Source organism: Diceros bicornis, chromosome 27, assembly GCF_020826845.1.
Source record: "Diceros bicornis minor isolate mBicDic1 chromosome 27, mDicBic1.mat.cur, whole genome shotgun sequence".
Classification (NCBI taxonomy): domain Eukaryota; kingdom Metazoa; phylum Chordata; class Mammalia; order Perissodactyla; family Rhinocerotidae; genus Diceros; species Diceros bicornis.
In genome coordinates, this window is record NC_080766.1 from 33,030,386 (window position 1) to 33,049,238 (window position 18,853).

The following is an 18,853-nucleotide window of genomic DNA, read 5'->3' on the forward strand; positions in this document are numbered from 1 at the left end:
AAGAAATGTACAATTCTGTGCTAAAGCTGGTATCATCTTCCTAACACCGACTAGCAGTTGCAGATATCAAAAGCTTACCAACAAAATTGGCGGGAGAAAAACTGGAAATTGAGGATATTCTGGCCATTAACTTAATTTTTTTAACCTGGAAGAAACACTGTCACTCTTATTTTGAAGTTCAATTGTGCTTTATCCTCATAACCTACATACTTTCTAAAGGATTAGGGGGAGGTGGGAAGGGTGGTCACACGTTTCAAAAGTGAAATTATAGAATCTGCTCCACATCAGCGACTAGTCCAATCTTGGTCAACTGACAGGTCCTTGTGGTGGCTTCACGTGGTAGCTTGTCACACGTTATCAGGCTAGTGAGTGTTGCTGGATCAAAGCTACTGAAAAAAGTGCTGACAGCCATAGGAGCAGCAAACTATTTCCCTGAACAGCCCCGAGCTGACTCCCAGTCGGGACTCGATAAATATTTGTCCTGTGAATGAGCAGTACGCTTATTTACGTTCCTGACAATTGCAATAACGAGGTTTCAGAGCTGGCTGAGGGATGCTGCCCGGGCGAGGGAGGTGTGCAGTCGCATGGAACCGTCACAGCCAGGCAGGTCGGGGCCGTCAAGGAAGGAAGCCCGGGACAAAGAGGTGCAGCGCGCAGTCCCGCCGGGGCCTCAGGATGTCCGATCACCCGGGCCTCGGTTTCCCGTCTGCAAACCGGGAGGTGAGGCTCCGACCCTCGGTGACCGAACAGCTGCAGAAAGGGGGGCTGTGTCTGGCACACGGAGGCCCCTCACACGCGCGTGCTCCCGCCCGGGTCGACCCCGCACTCACCCGGCCCCGCGGCCTGCGGGTCCCTCAGCTGAGCCTTGAAGCGCACGCCCGTGAGGGCCTCGGTGCGGGCCCGCTTGGCTGCGCCCGCGGGGGAAGCCGCGTCGTCCTGGCCGCCCGGGGCCTTCCTCTTGGGGACCCCCATGGCCGAGAGGGCGGGGGCGCGCCAGGATACACACACCAGGGACCTGGCGAGAGGACACGGACGGCGAGCGGTCCCGCTCCTCCGGCCCACACGTGCGGTGGAAGGGGCGGGGCTGGCGGAAGAGGCGGGGCCTCGAGGGGAAAGCCGGCGGAAGGGGCGGGCCCGCAGTGGGCGGGGTGCGCGGAAGGGGCGGGGCCTGTGGAAAGGGCGGTCTGGCGGGGAGGCGGTAGTGAAGATGGGCGTGGGGAGTCAGGAGCTCATTCTTGGTGTTGCGGTCCCGGTTTGCTCCTTCGCGCCCCGGGGCGAGCGGACAGTCCACGACACCCCGGTCCAGCCGCGGCGGGGAGAGGCCCGTCGGGGCGCGCCTGCTGCCCCCGGCGGCCCTCTCTAAGGACCTTGGCAGGAAGAACCCCCGATCCTCCACTCTCGGAGGGCACGAGCCCAGGCGCGTCGTAGCAGCACAATCAGATCAGTTCTTGACCTGAAAACACCCTAATGGTGCCGCTTGAACTTGCTTGACATGCAGCGGGATTCGATGCTTTGCTTATTCGAGGCTCCGCGGATTGGCCGGGAGGGTGGAAGCCCCTCTCGCCGATGTGGGGAGGTCCTTGCGTCGGCACCGAGGCCGAGGGTCTTGCGGGTACCCATAACCCTCACCCCTAGCTTATCTCACAGCCGAACCAGACCAGCTTGTCTGGTGGGATGTCGCCGCAGACTGACCTCCTTTCGGCCGTGCAGGGTGGGAGGAGAGGATCCAATGAAGTAACGTCTCTGAAAAGCCTTCGTGGACAGCGCATCCGCCTCCACATCTAAGTTCCCGACATTAAAATGGAGACAGCAAAGCCAGCCCTACCTAATCCTTGGGGCTGTCCAGAGCTGAGAAAATGATGCAATGTATGAAAAACCGCTTTGACAGGAAAAAAAGTGCTGTGTGTTTTTGTAAGATGTTGTTAATCGACTTGAGAGCCACATTAAATGCTCTCAAATAAAATGGAGGTATAAATGAATAAGTAAAAACAGACTGGTGCATTTTTAAATACGACTTCATCAATACTTGGTTATGTGTTCAAATAAATAATGAACGAGCTCATCAGATGAGTAATTTGGTGATTCCTTGAATTCTCTGTCAGGTTGTCCTCTAGTCTGAGGAAATACTGTCTTGTGTTCTGTAAGCAGGTGTGTAGTGAGCATCTGAGGATGTGGTCTTTGGTGTTGGGGTTTCAGAGTAGAAAAAGCCCATGGTGTTGACCACGAGCCTCTGGCCTGGCACAACTCTTGTGCCTGTGGAAATGCCTATGTTGTAGGCAGGTCAGGCAGAGGGTGTCACCCCAGAACATTTGAGCTGATGTGGCAGTATTAAGAGTCAGGGATATGCTCAAAATTCAGCTGTGAAGGGCAACGCTCTTATTAGTAAAGACAGAGACTTAATTCTGACTAATTGTCCGCATTGGTTCTCGTCTGTGGTTAATTGCCAACCACCAGCTTTGTTTTCTGCCAGGGTGGACCTGACCGAAGAGACAGCAGGGAGAGGTAGGAAACATTCAAAGGCCCTGTATTCAGTTTCTGCCTGTGTGACCTTGGGCAAATTATTGTCTCTCTTTACAAACCACTTAGAGAGGGTGAGGGATCTTGCCGGTATTACCCAGCTAATAAGTGGTGGAGCCGCTCATCCAGTGTCTCCTAACCCCAATTTAAAAACAGAGAAACAGAAGTCATCATTGCCCATCCCAGCCTTAGCCAGAGACGTACCTGATGAGGTATGGCTCAGAAGTACAGACGGATGCTTCAGACTAAGTCAGCCTGATGCCATCAATCATCGATGCCAGGTCCCTAACCCCACTTGTTCAGACACCAGGCTCTCCAACCAACTTCTGGATAGTGACGTGGCTTTCTACGTAAAAGGCCCGCACGGAGAGAAAGGACCTTATTTGTCCCCAAGAACATTCTGGTCTGTTGAAGGTGAGCATCACTGTTCCTGGGACATTCTGAACTGGTGTCCACTTCAGGGCCTTTGCACTTGCTGTTCCCTCTCTTTGAAACTGCCAAGACCTCACGTGGCTCACACTCTCACTTCACGTGGGCTCTTCCTGTCCATCCCTCACTTCCTATCTTCTTAACCTCCTCTATTTTCCTTTATTGCCTTTATCACCTACTGGTGATAGTAAATATTCATTTGTTTGTCAAACTCCTTTACTAAAATGTGCATTCTATAATGGCACAAAACAAAATTAAGTGCTCCATTCTCACTGCCTAGAACAGGGCTTGGCGCATTGTAGTGCTCAATAAATATTTGTTGAATAAATACGTGTCTATATGAATGAATGCATAGACCTGGGTCTTGAGCTTGGTTAATGTCAATCTGTCCTAAAAGGAAGGTTGACTCTTGGGATGCTGTCGAAAAGCCTCAGGATGCAGATTTTTGAGTCTACAAGCTTACGAACTGGCCCCTGGACTGTGGTAAATTAACCAGGGAAGTGTCCAACCTCTAATAGCCTACCAGTTCATCTCCAGTGGCCACACTTCTCATTCACACCTGTTAAGTATGTGTTTATTTACTCCCATTTCAATCTTATGAGTTTAAAATCAAGTTCTGGAAAGGGGTAAGATGAGAAGCTCCATCAGAGTCATGTCGAGTTCACGTTAAAGTGTATTTATCATGGACTCTCAGAATGTGAGAAATATACATTGCTGTACACAGATGTATCTTCATTGTTTATCCTGCATTGTTTCATCTGGATAAAAGCTCATTGATGCAATCACGTACAGAGAGGAGAGGTATGGAATTCCTTTCTCTATTCTAACACAAGTTTGAATCTCTTTAGTGATGAATGTTTTAGTGTGGCATTTACTGAGATCAAGAAAGTTCCACTATCTGCTTGTGTCGCAGTGAGAAGAATGAAGCATTATTCCAAAGACAGTCACTATGAATTCCAGTGAAGGACACAGTGTCCATAGGCTAGAAAAGATAAATAAACCTACGGCTTCTCCTCAACTCAAAACAAAACACCAATATCTGCCGTGTATGTTGCGTTATACTGCCAACCATAATAGATTCAAAAAAATATAATGCAGTATACCTACCCCCAAGGGACTTGAGTATTATTGAGAATATGACACACCTGATAAGTTCAATAGCAATAAAGAATTTAACCAAGAACCCAAGATGATATGAGATGTTACAAGGCCATGTGATAATTATCAAGTGAATTATTTGAGCAATAGACACATCCCATTAGTATCATCCAGGTTAGACGGTTGTGGTGTGTGCTTCTTACCTAAATGATAATAAAGCAGAGAAGAAAACAGAAGCATCAAATTTGCCTTTTTTTCCTCCTCCGAGGCAAAACTGAAGAAGAGTAGAAAATGTTCCCCTCTTGTCCAATATGGAATAAACAAGTTATAAGTGTGAGCCCAGTCTTGATAAAAATCACAACACGGATGAAGTTTGTCTTCATTTTTAAATCTCCCCAAGTCCACTTTCTGTTCACTCCCCTTCCCCCACACACATACGTAGCACTTTCTTGCTGCTCCCACGTTCCTAAAGCCTCAACTGCTACAGCTTTCCCGGAACTCATTGCTCAAAAATGCCCCTTCCAGAGTTATTCCTTTTTCTACCTCCCTTCCTATGCTAAGTCAACCCTTCCTCTATAACCTGTTCCCTCACAAAAGTATTTTTAGGTAGCCGTCAGAAAATAAAGAAATTTGAAAAATTCACCATAAGGTGTTGGAGAATACTAACAATTTGCAGCCAAACCATGCATATTTTTACACTTTCAAAGAGGACACTTGGAGATCACAACCCCCCAAATGAATTTCTAGTAGATGTGTTTTAGTCACTGTGGCATTTGAATGAGGAGGCGGCACAGACAGGCAGATCATGGACCAGGAGAAGAGGAGCTTCTGAACATTGTGCATTAATCTGTGAATTCCAGCCATTATCTCATGTGTTATATTTTATAAATAGGGGGCATGCCTCAGTTTTTAAAAATATTCTTTCACATCCGTTTGGGAAATATGCACTGACCCTGCTAAGACAATGCCTACAAGAGCCATATGCTCAATAAATATCTATTATGTTTATGACCAGGGTCTCAGACTGGACGACTCAGAAATACTAGGTTATTGAGTTGACGGCCCAATTCTTTTTTTTTTTTTTTTTTGGTGAGGAAGTTTGGCTCTGAGCTAACATCTGTTGCCAATTCTCCTCTTTTTGGTGAGGAAGACTGGCTCTGAGCTAAGATCTTTGCCCATCTTCGTCTATTTTGTACGTAGGATGCCGCCACACAGGGCTTGATGAGCAGTGCAGAGGTCTGTGCCCAGCATCCGAACCTGCAAACCCCAGGTTGCTGGAGCAGAGCACGTGAACTTAACCACTACGCCGATGGCCCTATTCTTTAAACAACAAAACGTAGCAAAATCCATACCCAATTTATAAATTAAAATATCAAATGATAGATTTCAAAGCTACTGTGGAGACTGGTCTGCCATCTTAATCATTAGATAGAAATATGAGAAAATATAGAGAATTTGAATAACAATGTATTCAAATTAATAGATAGTGAGAGAAATTTATACCCACGGAGAATACATGTTCTTTTTAAATAACATAAAACAGTCATAAAAATTGACCACTTTCTAGGTCACAAAGAGGCCCCAATAAATTCCAAAAACTCAACATCATACAGACCACAGTCTCTGACCATAAAGCAATAAAATTAGACCTTGATAATAAGAGGATAGGTTTTTTAAAATCCCATAAGCTTGGGAGGGGAAGAATAACTTTTACCAAGTAATCCTTGGAAAGCAAAAGGGAAATTATGAAAGACTTGGAATGCAACGAAATGAACATTTTATAGAGCAAAATCTGTGGGACGCAGTGCTTAGAGGAAAATTTATAACTTAAAATGAATTTATCACAAAGCAACAAAGGTTGAAAGCAAATGAGCTAATAATTTATGTTCAAATCAAGAAGTTGGAAAAAGTACGATAGAATCAACGCAAAGAAACACGAAAGAAAAAAAGCAAAGATGACAGAAATTAATTACAAAGAGAGTAAAAAAACACTGAAGCTATTCACAATCCAAAAGCTGATTGTTTTTGTTTTTTAGATTAAATAAACAAATCTGTGACAAGATTAAGGGGGAGGATAAAAAGAAAAGATACATAAAAAAACAAAATACAGAAGGGGAAAATCAGTACACAAACATAGATTTTAAGTAATAAAGAATATTATAAATTACTATTCACAAAAACTTTCAAAACTAAAAGAAATGACAAATTTCTGGAAAGTGGTAAAAATCCCAAATTTGCCACAAGAGGCACTAGAATATTTGAATAGACCAACAATCATTAAATAAAATGATGTGATAATCAAACTTTTCCCAAGATACAGATGATTTTTCAGGTAAGTTCCAGCATTCTTTTGAGAAATAGATAATCTTTACCTTATTCAGTTTGCTCCATAAAACAGAAAAGAAGGAAAGCATCTCAACATCTTTTATGAGATTAGTATAACTTTAAATACAAAACTAGCTAAGGATAATACAAAGTAAGAAAATGATAGGCTTATTTCACTTATGGACATAGATGTGTGTAAATAAAATATTAGCTAACCAAATCCAACACTGCACTTAAAAAATAAAACCATGAAGGGCCGGCCCTGTGGCTTAGCAGTTAAGTGCGCATGCTCCGCTACTGGCAGCCCGGGTTCGGATCCCGGCGCACTGACGCACCGCTTCTCTGGCCATGCTGAGGCCGCATCCCACATACAGCAACTAGAAGGATGTGCAGCTATGACATACAACTATCTACTGGGGCTTTGGGGAATAAAAAGGAGGAGGATTGACAACAGATGTTAGCTCAGAGTTGGTCTTCCTCAGCAAAAAGAGGAGGATTGGCATGGATGTTAGCTCAGGGCTGATCTTTCTCACAAAAAAAAACCAGGAAAAAACCCATGAAATACAAGGATGGTTTAACATCATGTCTATATAATTCACCACATTAATAGCTTAAAGGAGAAAAATCAATTATTACCTCAACAGATTAAAAATGGCATTTGACAAAATACCTATTTATGATTTTTTAAATTCACATAAAATTAGGAATAGATGGAACTTCTTTAATTTGATAAGGACTATATGTACCAAAAACCTGCAGCAGCCATCAGGCATAATTGAAAAACTTTAGATGCATGTAAATTATGACTGAGAACAGTAGGAAAGAGAGGGATGCCCACTATCTATGCTACTGTCTATTACTAGAGGTCCAGGCTAATGAGATAAGGTAAGACAAACAAATAAAATATGAAAGAATTAGAATGGATAAAACTGTCACCTACTTAGAAAATTCAACAGAAATACAAACTAAATGAGTTTAGCAAAATTGTCAGATATAAGATCAAGTAACCAAAATCAGTATCATTATCTCTATAGTAGCAATAGCTAATTTAAAAATGTAATAGAAAACAAGACACCATTCACAAAGGGAAAAAACAAAACCCTGTAAATTATCTCAAAGTTAAACTAAAAAAGATGGTAAAACACCTTTAAGGAGAAAATTGTAAAAGAAGATCTGACTAAATAGACATACTATGTTCATGGAAGAATGTCTTCACATTGTAGAAGCTATAAAGCCATTGCCATTCCAATCAAAATTAAGACACTCAAAAAAAATTGTGATAAATTTGTATGGAAATATAAAGGTCCATGAATAGCTAAGTCAAAAAGAATAAAATGAGTCTTCCTTCTCATGCATGAAGACATACATCAAAGTTAATCTAATTAGAATGGTAGTGATAAAAGAATAGACAAATAGTCTAGTGGAACAGAATACAGACTCAAAAACAGACCGATGTCATGGAGGTATGGGTTAACCACCCTGAAACTGCTTTCCATGTATCCTGGAGTTGACCAAATAAGTAAATGGATGGAAGATGATGGGGGCCAGGTTTCTCACTATTGGAGCCAGAAGTTACATATAAGCAATAAGGTAAGGCTAGAATGAATCCTGTGGGACTGGATTAGAGATGGAGACATCAGTATAATCTTATGTTTAGCTTAACATAAATAGAGATGGATAGATACAGAAATAAGTATAGATATGAATTCTACCTGGATTTGTCCACATGCATATATTTCCTAGCTCTGTTCACTGACAGAGCCTAGAAGCAGTGGCACTCCAGTAGTGATGAGCACATCCAGTGCCTAGATCTTGGTTTCTAATACCATTACCAAATAAAAGGAACCAGGGCTCCTTGGAGAAATGGCTGATTCTAAGGCTGGGTCGGGACACAGATAAAATGAGCCTGGAGCATTTAGCAGCACCAGAAAGTACGAAATGCTTCAAAAAAAACAATGGCGGGTATGTCAAAGGAACACACAGGAACTAACCTGAAATAATTCCCAATGGAACAATTTGAGTGACAAAATCATTAACATCATATTGGATTATAATCTAAGGTATAAAATAAATATACGTAAGTCTATGCTGATATAAAAATGATTGCATAAATAAATCAGTAAATGGGGGAGAAAATCTTCCTTACAAAGTTAAGATTCCTTACAAATCTTCCTTACAGAAGTAATCCAAATAATATACATAGATACCGATCCAGGAGGTGGAGCTTAATCCTCCCCTCCTCCTTCCCTGGTGTAGACTTAGTGATGAACTTCCAAAGATTAGAGTATGAGAAAGGAAAAATGGTAACTTTATGGTTATAGAAAGGTATAGAAATAACTTTAAATAAACTTATAAAACTTCTTTGTTATAGAAACTTTATAGAAACACAGCAAACACTATCTTAACCACATGATCAAGGTTACCACTACCAGTGGTAAGCTCTGTTGCTATCAAGTACTCTTGATGTGATATATGATGAGAAGGGCCTCTTACCTTTACAGTATCCTTCCCCAAACCCATAACTCCAGCCCAGTCATGTGAAAGACATCAGACAAATCTAAGTTGAGGGACAGTCTGCAAAACACATCCATTGTACTCTTTTAAACTGTCAAGGTCACGAAAAACAAGAAAAAACTGGGAAACTGTCACAGTCCAGTTGATATGGGGGGACACAACAATTAAATGCACTGTGATCGCCTGGACTGGATCCTGGAACAGAAAAAGGACCCTAGGGGGAAAGCTGGTGAAATACATATAAAGTCTGGAATTTAGTTAATAGCAATGTACCAATGCTGGTTTCTAATTTGTTTCTTACAAATGTACCATATTAACCTGAAAAATGTGGACATTTGGCGCCAGCCCTGTGGCATAGTGGTTAAGTTTGGTGTGCTCCACTTCCACGGTTCGGGTTTACAGGTTCGGATCCCAGGCGCGGACCTGCACTACTCGTCAGCGATGCTGTGGTGGTGACCCACATACAAAATAGAGAAGACTGACACAGATGTTAGCTCAGGGCTAATCTTCCTCAGCAAAAAAAAAAGAAAAGAAAAATCACTGAATAAAAATATATATGGACATTAGATGAAACTGGATGAAGCTGTACAGAATCCCTCTCTTTTCAACTTTTCTGTAAACCTAGAATTATGCCAAAATAAAAGGTTTATTGAAAGACAAACAAAGACCTATGCATATAGAGGAACTTGATATACAATAAAGATGGCACCACTTTTTCGCAGCAGGTTTGCCGCCAGAACACAGGTGTTGTGAAAACCACTGCTGAATCTTAGCCAAAATGGGAAAGGAAAAGACAAATCAACATTGTTGTCATTGGACATGCAGATTTGAGCAAGTCTACCACTACTGGCCATTTGATCTACAAATGTCATGGGATCGACAAAAGAACCATCAAAAAATGTCAGAAGGAGGCTGCTGAGTTGGGAAAGGGCTCCTTCAAGTACCCCTGGGTCCTAGATAAACTGAAAGATGAACATGAGCATGGTGTCACCATTGATATCTCCCTGTGGAAATTTGAGACTGGCAAGTATTAAGTGACCATCACTGATGCCCCAGGATACAGAGACTTTATCAAAAACGCGATCACAGGCGCCTCGCAGGCTGACTGTGCTGTCCTGATTGTTGCTGTTGGTGTCAGTGAATTTGAAGCAGGCATCTCCAAGAATGAGCAGACCTGTGAGAGTGCCCTTCGGGCTTACACACTGGATGTGAAACAACTAATTGTTGGTGTTAACAAAATGGATTCCTACAGCCAGAAGAGATATGAGGAAATCGTTAAGGAAGTCAGCACCTACATTAAAAAAAATTGGCTACAACCCTGACACAGTAGCATCTGTGCCAATTTTGGTTGGAATGGTGACAACGTGCTGGAGCCAAGTGCTAACATGCCTTGGTTCAAGGGATGGAAATTCACCTATAAAGATGGCAATGCCAATGGAATCATGCTGCTTAAAGCTCTGGATTACATCCTGGCACCAACTGGTCCAACTGGCAAGCCCTTTTGTCTGCCTCTCTAGGTCGTCTACAAAATTGATGGTATTGGTACAGTCCCTACGAGCTGAGTGGAGCTTGGTGTTCTCAAACCCACCTTTGCTCCAGTCAACCTCACAACTGAAATCAAGTCTGCTGAAATGCACCACGAAGCTTTGAGAGAAGCTCTTCCTGGGGACAGCGTGGGCTTCGATGTTAAGATCGTGTCTGTCAAAGATGTTCATCGAGACAATGTGGCTCATGACAGCAAAAATTACCCACTTTGGAAGCAGCTGGCTTCATGGCTCAGGTGACTATCCTGAATCATCCAGGCCACATCAGTGCTGGCTCTGCACCTGTGAGGGACTGTCACCCAGCTCACATTGCTTGCAGGTTTGCTGAGCTGAAGGAGAGATTGATCGCCGTTCTGGAGAGAAGCTGGAAGATGGCCCCAGATTCTTGAAATCTGGTGATGCTGCCATCGTTTATATGATTCCTGGCAAGCCCACGTGTGTTGAGAGCTTCTCTGATGGTCCTCCTCTGGGTCACTTTGTGGTTGCTGACATGAGACAGACAGTTGCTGTGGGTGTCATCAAAGCAGTGAACAAGAAAGCTGCTGAATCAGGCAAGGTCACCAAGTCTGTCCAGATGGCTCAGAAAGCTAAATGAATATTAGCCCTAACACCTGCCACCCCTGTCATCTTAATCAGTGGTAGAAGCATGGTCTCAGAAATGTTTGTCTCAATTGGTCCTTTGAGGTTAATAGCAAAAGACTGGTTAATAGTAACAATGTATCGTAAAACCTCCAGAAGGAAGGGAGAATGTTTTGTGGACCATTTGTTTGTGTGTGTGTGTGTGTGTGGCAGTTTTACATAATCAGTTTTTAAAATCAACCCTTGTTAATGGAAACAACTTGACCAAAAATCTGTTGCAGAACTTTGAGACCCATTAAAACAAAGTTTAATGAGAAAAAAAAGTGGCACCAAAAATCAACAGGAAAAGGATGATATGGTTGATTACGGAGCACAGCCACAAATCCCTCCCAGCCCCGTGTGCGTGCCTCTTGGCAATACGACTTTGCGGTTCCTCCTCAGGAGGGAGAGTCGTTTCTTCACACACCCAGGAGCAATTTGGATTTCGAGGTCTCCAGGAGCAGCTGAGTGCCAGTGCCACAACACTGTCGTCTTCTCCTCATTTGACATCTCCTCTCCGAGTATTCCTGGCTTGCTAGTTTAAATTGTGACAATTTGTGCATTTGCATTATTTCCTTTACTTTCTTTGGTCTTCATTATTCAATGTACTTCTTTTTGTGTTCATTAACATTTTAATTGCATCAACACTGCAATTTTGCTTTGTTACTATTGAAGTAATCCAGGACCACTAATTTCAAATGTAATTACATTTTCAGAGGTTTGTTTTGGGCAAATCACCTCCTAAGGTGAAGGAAGACTAATAGAATGGCAGGCAGATTGCCCTGAATGCTCTGGAGATGAGTAAAGCGGATAAAGGTGATTGGGGTGGACAGGGAATGGCAGACCCCTGGACGAATTAGGAAGGAGACCCTGGACAAGCCATGGGGAAAGAGCATTCCAGGTAGAAACTACAGCAAATGCAAAGGCACTGAGGTGGGAGCATGATTGGAGAGGTCTAGAAACAGCAGAAGGGCCAGTATGTGTGGACAACGGAGGGAGGCCCAGCGTGGTAAAAACTATATTGGTTGGAAAGTGAGCCGGGAACAGTTCATGCAGCCCTTGTTGACACAGTAAGGTCTTTGTAGGATTTGAATTGTCTGGATTTGCAGTTCCCAAACTGGGTGCCAAAGTGCCCAAAGCACCTGCAAGAAACCCACATGTTGCCTTGGAATATTTTTGTAAGTTGAAGGAAATACAGCAATTCCTGACATCTGTTGCTATCTACCAACTCAAGGTTGTTCGCGGTTTCAACATTAGATTGTGCTACTTTCCTTTCAGTGATATCATAGCTTTGAAAGCTAGGATTTCAGTGGTTACTGTGATAAAAAGCAAGTACTAAGAAAAATCAACATGGAACAGAAAATGAGAGTGGTCGTGTCCAATCTAATTTCAATGTTGGAAAAATTGTGACATGCCCAACAGGTGCAACTATCCCATTAGTAAACAACTGTGGTCATTTAAGAATAAAATTAAAATATTTTTTCTTTCAGTGAACTTGTATTTTTTTCAAACGGCTGCTTAGTTGTTAGAACATAAATACGTATTAAGTTGTTTGGATCTAGCTACTTAATAAATGTAATAGTTTAGCTTTTTTTTTTTTTTTGGCCCAAGGGCACTGTGAAAAATCATTGAGACTCTAAGGGACCTGTGAACTGAGAAAGTTTGGGAATCTCTGCTCTATGCCCTTAATCAAGCTCACTTTCATTGATTCTGAATTCCTTTTGATGGACTTGGATTTGTTTTCTTTTTGGTAGCTTTAAGCTTTCCCTTGGGAATGATCATTAAAAATTCTAATTTTTTTTTGTACACCCATGTTCAAAGCAGCATTATTCACAATAGCCAAAAAGTGGAAGCAACCCAAGTGTCCATGGACTGATGAATGGATAAGCAAAATATAGTATATCCATATAATGGAATATTATTTAGCCTTAAAGAGGAAGGAAATTCTGACATGTGCCACAACATGGATGAACCTTGAAAACATTAGGCTAAGTGAAAGAAGCCAGACACAAAAGAACAAATACTACATGACTACACTTATATAAGGCACCTAGCTTGGTCAGATTCACAGAGACAGAAAGTAGAATGATGGTTGCCAGGGCCTGGGGGGAGAGGGAACTGGGAGTTATTATTTGATGGGTATAGAGTCTCAGTTTTTGAAGATGAAAAAAGTTCTGGAGAAGGATGGAAGTGATGGTTACGCAACAACGCGAATGTACTTAATGCCACTGAACTGTACTCTAAAAAATAGTTGGAATAGTAAATTTTATTGCAATAAAAATTATTTTTGAAATTCATGGGCCACTGTCACCATTCCTAAGACATAAATTAAGATCCTCACCTACAGAGGGCGCCAGTGACAGTTCCTAGTGCATTCCCTTGTTGGGTGAAGCTCCAGGTTCCTCCTCTTCCCAGCACGTGTGCCCCAGTCCTCCGCCTCCCAGCCTCCCCCTCACCGTTCTGAGAACTTTGCTAACGGGTTTTTACTGCTGTTGACCAAAGGGAAACCAACTGGCATATACATGACTACTCTTCTCTTTCTTCCTTCTGGGAGACACAAAGTCACTTGAGAAGCCAATGTGGTATATATATTTAACCACTCAAAATGGTTAAGATGCTAAATTTCATGTTATGTGTACTTAACCACAGTAAAAAGTAATTTTTAAAAAAGAAAGGTCATATGGTGTCAGGCCTTTGAGGGTGTGAAGAGCTGATGACAGATTTGACTGGCATTTTGGAGGGAAGCCAGGTCCCTCAGAACTCAGTTATGTCACAGAATGCTGGGAAATAGGGATGCTTCTGGGCAAAGGAAGAGGATGAGGAGATAAGCCACGCCCAAGGGGGCCGACGCAGTGGGCCAGAGGTGGGGAGAAAAGGGGTATTCGGAAACCAGGGCTGGGAAGAGTGTCACAGCCAGTTTACAGGAAGAGGCAAACAAAATTAGGGTGGAAAAGCCCACTCCGGTGTCCCACCAGGGGACCAGGGCTGCTGTCATTCAGAGGAACAAGTTGGAAACTGTTTCCATCGTTACCTAAGAAGGCAAAGTGCGTTTGATCACAAAGACATTCCTAGGGGTTCAAGTGGAAACCAAACACTGTCTCATCCTCGATAAATAATAATACACTAAGTCCATGAAATGGTTACCTTTATTACTGTGTATGGGGCTTTAACTATTTTAGCTCTAAACTGCACCACCATCCACAACACAAGTACAGTAGGGGCAGAGCTGGGATTCAAACCTCTCAGCTCTGTCCACAGAGCCCATACCCTTACCCACTGCCCTGCACTATGTCAGCTTGCAAGGCTCTTGGTTTTTCAGAGCTAGATGTGCTTCTTTCCAATATTCTACAGATCTTCCTTCCCCCAGCACACTTTCCTTTCTGATGGCAGAGAACTGGGTAGGAAGAGTGTCTGCTCCCAAGGAGGAAGGGAGGACAAGACAAGAGAGCAGAGAGGGGGTTGGGGTCTCTGGAGCAAACTGCCCCTCGATATTAGGTAGGGTTCGGGTGGGCCAGATTCCCCACAGTATCTGCTGAAGGCAGTGAGTCACTGGCAGCAGGGAGCAGCCTCAGGGCTTCCATGGGAGGCCAGCACCTTCCAGTCTTGGAGGGGGGAAGAGGTGTCTGTGTTCTCCTCCGGAAACTGAGTTTACTGCTTTCAATACTTTGGAATTTTCACACTGAAAACTCCCATGGATCAGAATTCAGTCATTCACAATGCTCCAAGAACCCCCAAAAGTCTGCTTGTGCTGCCTTCTTCTTTTACAAAGAGAGAAATATGAACAATATATAACCAAACTGATATCATACACAAAAACTAAATGAAAATATATATTTAAGAAAACATTAGAGAATGTCAAGGAATCAGGATAGATTTAGCCCAATTTCCTGAAATCCTACATCTAATTTAAATAGGTTACGGGCTTTTGGAGCCAAAATGGACTTTAGAGTCCAACTTTTGCATTTTGCAGATGTGAAAAAATGAAAGGTCAAATGCCTCCATGGGTGGCTATCAACCAGTGGCAGAGGAGACACTACTGCACTTGAGACACTACGATATCTTTGACCTTGGACGGACTGTGGGACAGACATCAGCTCTGCACACATGTTCTTAAAGGCCTCCTTCCACAGGCTTTTGCGCCGAACATTCCCCACACAACCTTTCTAGCGCACCCGCAGTGCTCACAGGCCTCAGCAAACAGGCTCTTTGCTATTCATGTGGCTCTTTGGTGCCAGCTCTGTAAACAAACTACCATTTGTTGCTTTCTAAAAATAAGTCTTTTTAGCTCTGGACAACATTCGGCCTCACTCTCCTGAAAGAAAGGTTGGTTTCTTTGAGGTTGACAAATGGTGGCTTCTGTCTTCCCAGAACGGTGGCAGCCTGTCCTTGTTGAAAGCCCCAAGCCTTCCTTTGACGGCCCAGGTGAGAGGGCAGCTCAGGGCTGGAGTTTGAGCGCACAGCAGACAAACATCCTTCAAAATAGGGTTGGATATGTGTGGAGGGAGGTAGCCAGGATCTCAAGGAAGAGGGAAAATAAGGATGGGCCTTAGAGCTAGAAAGAAGGGACAGGGTTGCTCCAAAAGAAAAAAAAAAAGGCAGGAATTAAGACATGTAATTTACAATGTCCTGCAAGGATGCCTCTCACACACAGAATGAATGTAGTGGCTAGAGAGGCACTCCTCAAACTCGTGTGCAAGAAGGGGCAAGATCGCCCAATGGTGCCACCACATAGAAAAGGACACTAATTTTACTCCATCTTAGCGTCCATCCCCTAATTTCTGTGCCTTTGCAGTGTAAGAGAGCTTCAAATCCTGCCGCAGAGGATCTGTGTGAGTCTGTGTCCTAGGTTCCCATCTGAGACATGGAGATACGGATAGTACCAGCGCCAGCGCCAGGGGCATGTGATCTGTGCAATCGCTCAGGGGGCTGGGCTCAAAGCCCATGCTTGGTTTAATGCTCTGCTGTCGCTATCTTGATATTCTTAATAATATATTTTTCTTGTGGGATAAATGACATATAATATTATATTAATTTCAGGTATACAACATAATGATTTGATATTTGTATATATTGCAAAATGACCATCACAGTAAGTCTAATTAACATCCATCACCATACATAGTTATAAATTTTTTTGTGTGATGAGAACTTTTCAGATCTACTCTCTTAGCAACTTTCAAATATGCAATACACTACTGTTAACGATAGTCCCCATACTGTACATTATATCCCCAGGACTTATTTATTTTATAACTGGAAGTTTGTACCTTTTGACTCCCTTCACTCACTTTGCCTTCTCCCTACCCTGTGCCTTTGGCAACCACCAATCTATTCTCTGTATATATAAGCTTGTTTTGTTTTGTTTTTTTAAATATTCCACATGCAAGTAAGATCATATAGTATTTGTCTTTCTCGGTCTGACTTATTTCACCGAGCATAATGTGCTGAAGTTCTATCCATGTTGTTGCAAATGGCAAGATTTCTTTCTTTTTTACAGCTGAATAATATTCCATTGTGTATATATACCACACCTTCTTTATCCATTCATCCATCGATGGACACTTAGGTGCTTTCCATATCTTGGCTATTGTAAATAATGCTGCAATGAACATGGGGTGTATATATATTTTTGAGTTATCTTAATAATTTTTGAACAAGGGGCCCCACATTTTCATTTTGCACTGGGCCAGTAAAGTATGTAGCTCTTCCTGGTTAGTGCCTATCTCAGAGGGCTGTTCTGAGTATCAACGTTTGGGGAGCACTTCATTACCTGGGTCACACTTCATCAGCCTGAATTCGCTTTGATTACAGCTCCTGTCACTCTGCTGAATAACCAAGCGGCTATGACTGCTTTTTATTTTTTAATTTCCTTCGTAGGAGAAAGAGTTTAGGGGGAAACAGCCTTGGTGGAAAGCGTCATTCCTCTTCATGACCCAGATGGATTTTACAAGAGTTTCCCCCTTGTTGAAGTGTGTGCTTCCCTCCCCATTTTCCTGAGCTAAGAGTTTTTATAGTGCCCAAAAGTTTAGATATTTGACTGTATAATGTTTAGAGAGAGGGAAATGGGGCGGGGAGGTCATTGGTTTCCATGTGGTTGGTGACACAAAGGTACTTGGAAGTATGGGGTCCAGAGAGGAAGATAAAGGGAATTCTTTGCTTTTCTTGTAAGGTTCCAAAATTCTTAAAGAGATCCCAACCACCTGGTCACACTGTACTCTCCACATTTCCCAAACATCTTTCCAATTTGTCCACTTTCCCCTTCTCTCTGGGCCTACAAAGCCCCAGCCCAATGCATGGCCATCGCCTCCTGGCTACACTTCCCTCCTGAGCATCTCCCTGGACCCATTTTGTTGTTGTTTGATTAAAAAAAAAAAAAACAGCTTTATGGAGATATAATTCACATAATATACAACTCACCCGTTTAAAGTTTACAGTTCAATGGGTTCTGTCGTATTACATTATTAATTGTTTTGAAGTTGTGCTAAATACGTATAACAAAATTTGCCATTTTAAGAGTACAATTCAGTGGTGTTCATTACAGTTATGATGCTGTGCAACCATCACCAGTATTTCCAAAACTTATTCATCACCCCAAAACGAAGCTCTGTACCCTTTAAGCAATAACTCTCCATTCTCCCTTCTCTCAGCTCTTGGTAACCTCTAACCTACTATCTGCCTCTATGAATTTGCCTATTCTAGATATTTCATGTTAAGTGGAGTCATATAATATTTATGGTCTTGTGTCTGGCTTATCTAACCTAGCATAATGTTTTCAAAGTTCATCCATGTTGTAGCATGTATTGGAAGTTCATTCCTTTTCATGACTGAATAATATTCCACATCTTCTTTATTCATCCATTGATGGACACTTGGGTTGCTTCCACCTTTTAGCTATTGTGAATGCTGCTTCAATGAATATTGGTGTAAAGTACCTGTTTGAGTCCCTGCTTTCAATTCTTTTGGGTATATAATCCCTGGACCCACTTATGACTCCTCTAATCCAGTTGCACTCAGCAACCAGAGTAATCTTTACCATCATACACCTGACCAAGTCACTCATCTGCTTATAACGCTTTGCTGGCTTAGGATAAAGATGCAAGTGCTCCCAAGGTCTAAGGATAAAGATGGAAGTGTTCGTCAAGGTCTCCTGGTCCCTGAACTCTGGCTGTCGATCTCTCCACATCACATTGCCCTTCCCTTTTCTCTCTGCTTGGTCCACTCTAGACTTGTCTCCATTTTTCTATGGAGCAGTGCTTCTTTTGGATTTCACACTGCTGTTTCCTTTTCCTAAAATGTTCATCCTCCCCAAACACCTAGCTTTTGCTTGGCCAATTCTTCCCATCTTTCATATCCATCTTGCACCTAAGAGGTGCAAAAACCACCCTCCCTCCCTCCAGCTCAGCTCTCCCTCTTTTGCACCCTTGGCCCCTTGTCATTCAGGACTCTCAGCTCACTTGGCATTACCCGTTCAACCTCTGCCTTCCTTGCTGTAACAAGGACTAATATTGACTGAGCACTTACTGGTTCCAGGCCCTGTCCTACCCACATCACCAGAATTTACTCATTAAAGACTCACAACAAGCCTGCACACTTTACAGATAGGAAGCCTCGGGGAGCCATCACAGGTAGTAACAGTGCCCACGCTGGCAGCTGGAAGCCAGCGCACACCTACAGGACAGTGGTGGTAGCCCCCAGCCCTGAGGGAGCATCGTCCCTTCCTGTGCCAGCATCCCCACCTGCGCCAGCATCCCTTAGCACGGGATCTGGCGCACATAGCTACCCAACCCATCTAAACTGGATGGATGAAT

The 18,853-nt window shown here is 42.9% G+C and overlaps 1 protein-coding gene and 1 pseudogene across 3 annotated transcripts in view; one reads left to right on the plus strand and one right to left on the minus strand.

The window, feature by feature from the left end:
• Window positions 1-1,061, minus strand: part of URB1 (URB1 ribosome biogenesis homolog) — a 76,534-nt gene extending 75,473 nt beyond the window's left edge. For all 3 annotated transcript variants that reach the window (XM_058523014.1, XM_058523013.1, XM_058523012.1), the window contains exon 1: window positions 831-1,061. In XM_058523014.1, coding sequence (XP_058378997.1) covers window positions 831-972 — 142 coding nt within the window. In that variant the 5' untranslated portion in view covers window positions 973-1,061. The remainder of the gene's footprint in view (window positions 1-830) is intronic.
• Window positions 1,062-7,826: 6,765 nt separating this feature from the next.
• Window positions 7,827-11,022, plus strand: LOC131423065 (elongation factor 1-alpha 1-like; annotated as a pseudogene).
• The last annotated feature ends 7,831 nt before the right edge of the window (window positions 11,023-18,853 follow it).